At 48.7% G+C, this 8,039-nt stretch overlaps 1 protein-coding gene across 1 annotated transcript in view; it reads left to right on the top strand.

Moving 5' to 3' along the window:
* Positions 1-7,533, top strand: part of PITX1 (paired like homeodomain 1) — a 20,605-nt gene extending 13,072 nt beyond the window's left edge. Inside the window, exons 3-4 of the mRNA XM_027849218.1 lie at positions 2,569-2,777; positions 6,579-7,533. Of these exons, the coding sequence (XP_027705019.1) occupies positions 2,569-2,777; positions 6,579-7,127 (758 nt within the window). The 3' untranslated portion in view covers positions 7,128-7,533. The remainder of the gene's footprint in view (positions 1-2,568; positions 2,778-6,578) is intronic.
* Positions 7,534-8,039: the final 506 nt, after the last annotated feature.

The following is an 8,039-nucleotide window of genomic DNA, read 5'->3' as shown; positions in this document are numbered from 1 at the left end:
AGAAACACGGGAATGAAATGTTTTAAAAGGGACAAACATCTGGAGAAGAGCGGGAAAATTAGCAAAACTGAGTAAAAGGATAAAAGTTCTGCCTTGTGCCTTCCTAGGCATGGTTCCGGGATCCAGAGACCAGGGAGGCCAATATTAGGCGGGATCTCCAAGGCCCAAAGCTACCCGGGGCTTCGGGCCAAGCGCCCTCCCTCTTGCCCTCCTCGGGCAGAGAAACAAGCAGAGCTTACATGGTGTAACCTGAGCACGGGAGAGAGAGAGAGAGAAAGAAAAAAAAAAAAGGTCCGCAGATTTTTCAATAAAGTTCGCTCTAGGTGTTTGTACCGGACTTTGGGGATATCGAGTGGCCCCTTTTTAGAATTTAATTCTGAGAGCTTTAGGTGCTCTTTTTCACTTCCAAAAACTTTCAGAAATGGGAGCTGGAGAGTTAAAAGTAGATATTGATAGACAAATCGCTCTCTGGGGCTAAACGTTAGCCCGCTGGAGGCCCCCGGGAGCCAGCCCCACATGCTCTATTTTCCAGACAGGGAAATCCTCCATTCACCCAGAGAGAGGAAAAAGAAAAAGGAAATTTGGTTTTCAATTAATTTATATAATTTTTCATTTGGGCGCATTTTTTTACAGCTACAGATATGTGTAGGAAGGTTGAGGGGAAGAGGAACAATACTAGCCCAAGACTAGATGATGATTCACTTTATATTTGTGAAAGTTAAAATTCAATTTAATTCACTTTTCACCGTCCTGAGTTCCGTGCTAAATCAAAGATAAAATCTGCTGGATGGCTAGGGAAGAACTGGGGAATTATTTTCTACTTGAACTCGACAAACCCTGGCTCATACAAATAAACAATTAAATATTTAGAAAGAGTAGAAGGTAACAGGGCTCCTGGCCAGTCTGTAACAGGGCATCAATCGGGTCTTTGCTCCTCCTCCCCACCCCAACTGTATCTCTGTTATCGATGTATTTTGTGTATATGTGTGTTTTTTTGTCTTTGTCAGTGGAGACTGGGTGTTTTCTTCCATTTGTGTATTTTTGTAATTATAAAATGCCTTTGTTTAGTTTTCTGTAAAAGCCTATTATTTTATTAATTTTCGTGTTTCTGTCTGTAAATGCCTAAGTATTTGCATTTGTGCATGTTTCTCAATACACATAAATATATGTGTATTTTTTGTGTTGGTATGTTCTCTTTTGCGTATCTATAAATGTTAGCCTGTGTATTCGTGCCTGTTTTTCTGCATGTCTGTGTTTTTCTATGTGTCTATAAATGCCTATTTTCCTTCTTTTATTTGATTCTGTCATTTGTGTTTCTCCCTCTGTTGTGTCTACAGATATCCGTGATTTTCTAACATTGTAAAATTTTGTCCGTTTCTAGAAATGCCAGTGTGGTTTTTCTGTCTTTAATTGTCTCTTTTTACTCCATTTGTTTCTCTGTACGTGTTTCTACAAATGTCTGTGTATTTCTCTGCTTATGTCTTTGTGTCTCTTCTTGCCTATGAGTGTTAATATAAATGTTTTTAGGTTTCTCTGTGTTTGACTATTTTTCCCTGAGTTTGTATGCTTCTGTGAATTCATGCCTCTGTATTTCTGGGAGATTTTTGCGTTTCTCTAATTGCTCATCTGTGTTTCTCCATTATATACTTGTATCTATGAATGTTTCTGTGTTTCTCCGTTTGTGTCTACAAATGCCCATATATCTTTGTGTATACAAGTATTCTTGTGCTTTTCCCTGTATGGGTATCCCTCTTTAACTATGTTTATGTTACTCTCTGCTTGTTTCTAGTTGAGTATCTAGATAGGCCTAAACTTAAATATTTTTTTCTCACCCTCCATGTCTGTTTTCTAGGAGTCCAGGGTCTGTTTGTATCTATGTCTGTGTTTTCATTCCCTTGCCTGAAAAGTGAGGCCTGGGAGACCTCGGCCCAAGGACAATTTAGATTTTCCTCAAAATACCCATTACTATCACCACATCTCTGGGGGACTCTGAATTTTCTGTACCCTAGGGCGATGGGTAACTAAACCTGGATGGGGGAGGAGGGAGGGCAGGTGCTGGGAGCTTGGGACAACAATTACAGGCTTGCTTAGAAAGGACTGCGTACTGTCGTGTTCACCTAGAGTTATCTGAGTAATGGTACCAATAATAATGATATCGTAATAAGGAATAACAATACAAAATACACCAACTAGCTGTAATCAAAGTCTAAAGCAATAATAACCAGTAATGGTAGCAAAACAACAATGTTATCGAAACCAACAGTAGCCTAACAAGCAACTTGTAGTTCTATTTCATCAACAGTAATAGTAACCGAACCGAAATTAACAAAAACAATCGTAATTAAAACAAAAATTGCTAATTTCCTAGCAGAAAACAAAAGCAAAACTCGGCCTCTTTCCCTCACGGACTGCAGCCCTAAGGGCTAAAGCGCTGCAGGAACAGGCCCATTAGCGCGGTAGGGTAAATGCGCAAAAGAATCTTGCCCAGGGGTCCTGTGGGCGGCAGGGCGGCAGGGTTAGCTGGCCAGATCGTTGTATGATTCCTGTCTGGGCGGTGCGCCCTTACAGAGAAAGAGCGGAGCGGAGAAACCAAGGGCAGTGAGGACGGAGGTGTTGAAGACCCAGCCAAGAAGAAAAAACAGCGCAGACAAAGAACGCACTTCACTAGCCAGCAACTGCAGGAGCTGGAGGCGACTTTCCAACGTAATCGCTACCCCGACATGAGCATGCGGGAGGAGATTGCCGTGTGGACCAATCTCACAGAACCTAGAGTCCGGGTGAGCAGGAATGGGGAGCGGAGGGGAAAAGATGAACCGGGGCGCGGGTGGGTTCTAGAAAAGGAGAAGATATACAGGAAAGGTTTGCACCTGTTGGCACCTCCCCATCCCCAAACCCAGGTCATCGCCAGGTCTCAGAAACCAGTATCCAAGGGCCAGGGATACACCTATCCTAGAAACACCAGCAGGACACAGGAACAGTAAAGTGGAAGAAGAATGGGGCCCTATACACAGAGAAGTAAGGCCCCTGGGAATTAGTGGTAGCCCTTGGAGCTTCCAGCCCATCGGTGAGAGGATTTTTGCCTCTAAGGGCTAAGTACTATACCCTAGAAAGAAGCAGGAGCAGGGCTGAAGTCCAAAAAGGGACTGCAGTCCAACTGTTTTCCGCCCCACTCTTGGTACACGCAACCTCCTCGAAAAAAAGACAAAACGAAACACGTTTCCCTCTTTGTGCACCCACCCATGCTTCTCTTTTACCCTCTCAAATCCCCGAGGCAGAGTCCACCGAGAAAAAGCCTCGGAAAACCCCGATCAGCCCAAACGGTACTCACCAGGAGCAGAGGGAAGAGTGAGAAATAAAGGAGTGGAGAGAGGCGGTTAGACCGGAGCACCCAGAACCATTGACACGAGGGAACTCCAGGGGCTGGGAGCACGCTGCTTGGGACCAGAAACCAAGGCCAGGCAGGAACTCCGCGGCCCTAGAAATTTATCAGCAAATGCTTCGGGGCCTCCTGAAACTCTTAGGGCCAAAACCCTCCGAAATAGGGCTTCCACGACCCTGGGTCCACAGGAATGGGTCCCACACACCTCGGTTCGAAAGACCCATGCTGCACCTACTTCACCCCACATCTTCCCTATGCAAATCCGCTCGCAGCCACCTCAGAGCCACTCACCCCATTAGGGCATTTTCCAAACCTCCCTTTTTTTTCCTCCTGGCAAAGCTCACATTTTCACCAGCCTTGTAGTGACCTGCGAGTGTTAATCAAAATGAAATGTACACGGGGAGTAAAAGACTCACACACACCCAACTACACACAGCAGGGAGTTCAGGAGAAGGTCTCCTTTAGACTCCCTGAGGAAGAAAAAAAAGAGGGGGAACCCGGGTCCAGCATCTAGCTGTATTTCCATGCTAGTGGACAAAGGAATGTATAATTAAATTATGAACAGATAACCTTGGATCTGCTATTGTCTCTTGCACTTAGTTATAGGAAGCTGTACTGGGTGTGCAAGCCTCTTTTTTCCTCATCCTCTGAGCCCTGCTCCGTAGAGAATGCCCCAGCGACACACTGGGACCCGGCACTGCTCAGACGCAAAGTCGAACTACAAGGGCCCTTTGTTCCTTTTTTGGAAGGTTTTCTCTCATGGCACCGAACCCAAACCAAATTAAAGAACCGAAGGGCATTCCCAAGTCACCTTCTAACTCCCCTGAAGAGGGAGGGAGAATCATCTATGTTAGGGACTGGGAGGCCTGGAGAAAGAAAGGCCAAAAAAAAAAAAAATCCGGCAAGTGAGCGCCCTAAAAACCAGAAGCCATGTCGGTATGATCAGAAACCATTCAGCGGAGAAGAGACAGGGAAGGGCCTACCAGCACCAAGGAAAGGGCTAAATAGTTGGGCCTGGGTACCAAGGCGCCCCAGGAAACTCAGAGGCCTCCAGTTTGTTTGCACTAATCAGATAGGGCAAACTATTAACAGATAAGCCTACTGCTGGGAGGTGAAGATAATAGGCCTCAGTCAACAGCTCTTGTGGACTCAGGGCCCGGAGGGCTGAGGATCAGTGGTGCCCCCAAGACCCAGGCTGAGACTGGGAGCCAACTACAATTGGCCTGGCCCTTTTGAACAAGTAGCGAGTGTTGGGACTAGTATTGTTCAGAGGGATCTTCAGTGGATGGGCCGTGGGAGACGGGATGGAAGGTCGCAGTGCAAAGCACAGATTTGAGGAGGGAGTGTTTCTGTAGTTCCCTAAGTGTGTTACTACAGGCCAATTTCAGGACCGCCCAAGTCCCTGAATCTTCGGACATTCAAGGGGCCACACAGAGAAAAGATGGAGGCCGCCATACCACTGAACAAGACTGTTCTCAAGGTTCGGGGAGCCGAGAGATGGAGAGTGAGAGTAGCAAGCTTGGACTCTGTCCTTACGACTCTTTGAGCCTCCTTTCTCACCCTCGCTAGAAGCCTCATTAAGCTCTCCCTAGTTCCTGCTCCACCTCCATTTCCTTCTCCCAAAACGCAGGAAGTTCCTTTCCAGACCCCCCTCCTCTAGAGACCTCTTAGGCCCAAGGGACCCTTTGCTCAGCGGGAGGTGGGGAAGTTTCTGGGGCCTAGTTCTCGGCTAGGTTGATGTCTTGTTAGGCAAAACAGGATCTAGAAAACCATTCTGTCTTCCATCTTAAGTGCCAGCGGAGTTCAGCTGAGCTTTAGGACAGAAGCCCAGTGTCCAGGTCTTGCCTCTCCTCTCCAATCTCCTCCTTTCCACTGACTTCTCAGAAAAGTCTTGCCCCCACCCTATCCCACCTCCAGATCTTCAAGTCGCCCTTCCCCCACATTATATCCCCTCCTTCCCCAATAAAAAGGCGGCTTTACCGCCCAGTTAGCCCTCCTCCAGGGGCAGAGAGCGGATGGTTTATTTTCTGTGAAGGCAAATATTTGGATTAATCCCACGCAAAGGCTGTAGACAGCCCGAACTAGCTCCTCTCTCAGCGTGACTCTCTCGGTCCAAAGTCCCGTTCAGTCCAGCATTAGGGAAGGAGGGGGACTCAGACTGCGCTGGCTCAAGTTGGGTGGATCTGAGCCTGGGAGACTGGGAGAGGGAAACTCCCCGAGCACAAACGGACAGGATTGAATTAGAAGTCCCCTCCCGACTCTCCTAGCTTCTTCGTTTGTTTGTATGTTTGTTTATTTAAATCCTACTCTCAAACCACCCTAGGAAGGCAAATTAGACCCAAAGTCTCATCAGTTAGGAATTCTTGTCCAAGAGGAGATAGAGAGTTTTTACCCAAACATACTAATCCAATTCCATTTTTATGATCGGTAACAGAGGATTTTTACGTTGTATTTGCATTGGGAAAGGCAGTACGGCAGAGGAGTTTAGGGGCCCCCACGATCAGGCCAAAGACACCTAGATCTAATCAATTATTGATCTGGGGAAATGGACGCCCAACGGGCAGAAAATAATAGAAAGCCGAGAAGGAGGTCGCCTTGAAATCGTTTTGGGCAAACTCAGGAGAGGAAGGGTTAGTTGAGTAGGGAAGGATAAAACTGAAAAGGTGATTTTTTTTTTTAAGGGAGGAGAGAAGTTTGGGAGTAGAGGGGCAGATAGAATCGGATATTGAAGGAGAAGAAATAGCATATTTCCGGGGGAGAAAGATGAGAGTGATATTGAGGAAGGACAAAGATCTGGGACGGGGGGGGGGGGGGGGGGGGGGGGGGGGGGGGGGGGAATGAAGAGGGTCTGGTACTGGATTAAAAGAGAGTAACGGTCAGAGGTAGAAAGGAAACGGGAGAGAAGAAATGTCTGAAAGTGGAGGAGATAAGAGTTTGGTACTGAGGAAGAACATCGAGGAACCTGGGGGAAGAGTAAAAGAAGGAAAGGGAGGGGAGGGGTAAAAAAATCCAGTATTGGAGAGACTGGGAGAGAAGAAAGAGGGGACGACATTATATGGATTGGTGGAGGACGACGGATAAAAGACGAATATGGCTCGGGTGAGGGAAGGCAGAGACTCCGGGTCCAGATAGAACCTTGCCCCTAAAGTCTAAACACTGATGCGGCTCTGTCCTCCCCCTCTCCTTCCCCTTCTCTCAGGTCTGGTTCAAGAACCGCCGAGCCAAGTGGAGGAAGCGAGAACGCAACCAGCAGATGGACCTGTGCAAGAACGGCTACGTGCCGCAGTTCAGCGGGCTGGTGCAGCCCTACGAGGATGTGTACGCCGGCTATACCTATAACAACTGGGCTGCAAAGAGCCTCACGCCAGCGCCGCTATCCACCAAGGGCTTCACCTTCTTCAACTCCATGAGCCCGTTGTCCTCGCAGTCCATGTTCTCGGCTCCCAGTACCATCTCGTCCATGAGCATGCCTTCTGGCATGGGGCACTCGGCGGTGCCAGGCATGCCTAACTCCGGCCTCAACAACATCAACAACCTAAACAACCTCACTGGCTCCTCACTCAACTCGGCCATGTCGTCCAGCGCCTGCCCCTACGGCCCCCCGGGCTCGCCCTACAGCGTCTACCGGGACACGTGTAACTCCAGTCTGGCTAGTCTCCGACTCAAGTCCAAACAGCACTCCACGTTTGGCTACAGCAGCTTGCAGAGCCCGGGCTCCGGCCTCAATGCCTGCCAGTACAATAGCTGACCGCGTGGGGAGGGGGCCGGGCCGGGCCCGGCCAGGGCCAAGCCGGGGAGGAGGCTCCCAATCGGACTACCACGGACCACACGTATCTTTTACTCTCCCCTCTTCCTTCCCCACTCTCTGTTTTGTTGTTGTTGTTTGTTTGTTTGTTTGTTTCTGCTTTGTTTTCTCCTCCTCCACTCTCCCTTAAAAAAAAAAAAAGACGTCGGGAAAAAAAAACCACGAATAAATGGATGAGTTGCAATTTCCCTCTGGATTATGCGGGTTGTATGTAATTACTTGAACTTGCACAGGCGTAGTGAAAAGGCCACTTTCCGGAGATCCGGCGGAGATGATAAAAAGGGGAGAAGGGACCGGAGGGAGGGAGAAGTGGTGGCCAAGGGAGGAAGGGGTCCGTGCCAGCACAATAGATGGCAAGATGGGGCGGGGGGGGGGGGGGGGGGGGGGGGGGGGGGGGGCGCCCCGGGGGGGGGGGGGGGGGGAAGTGCAGAGCTGGGGGGCCTAAGGAAGAAGGTTTAACCTATTGGGGCTGAGACTTTTGCTAAGAATAATGAGAAGAGGAGGGTCAGCTTCTTAACAAAAGTTCTATTTATATCTGCCGTTACTGGGCGCTGGAGCATTGTCCGCGGCGCGGAGAATAAACTGTTTTTAAAATGCACGATTCTTGACTTTTTTTTTCTTGAATTAAAAGGAATGAGGCAGGCAGGGGCTTGTCAAAAGACCCTCTCCATCCGGCCCTTGGAGTCCTCCAGCAGCATCTCTAGATATGCACACCCCTCAACTCAGGGCGAAGCTTGGACAGGCACCCCTCGCCCTCCCAGCCAGTTTCTCGGTACTCAGCCCATGAAGGGAGCCCAGAGCCGCACTCTCTCCAGGGGTCAAAGCCTGAGTCCTGACAGCCTCCACCTTTAGCCT

The sequence above is a fragment of the Vombatus ursinus genome, unplaced genomic scaffold, assembly GCF_900497805.2.
Source record: "Vombatus ursinus unplaced genomic scaffold, bare-nosed wombat genome assembly UNPS02007284.1, whole genome shotgun sequence".
NCBI lineage: Eukaryota > Metazoa > Chordata > Mammalia > Diprotodontia > Vombatidae > Vombatus > Vombatus ursinus.
This window is presented reverse-complemented; position numbering and strand designations above follow the sequence as displayed.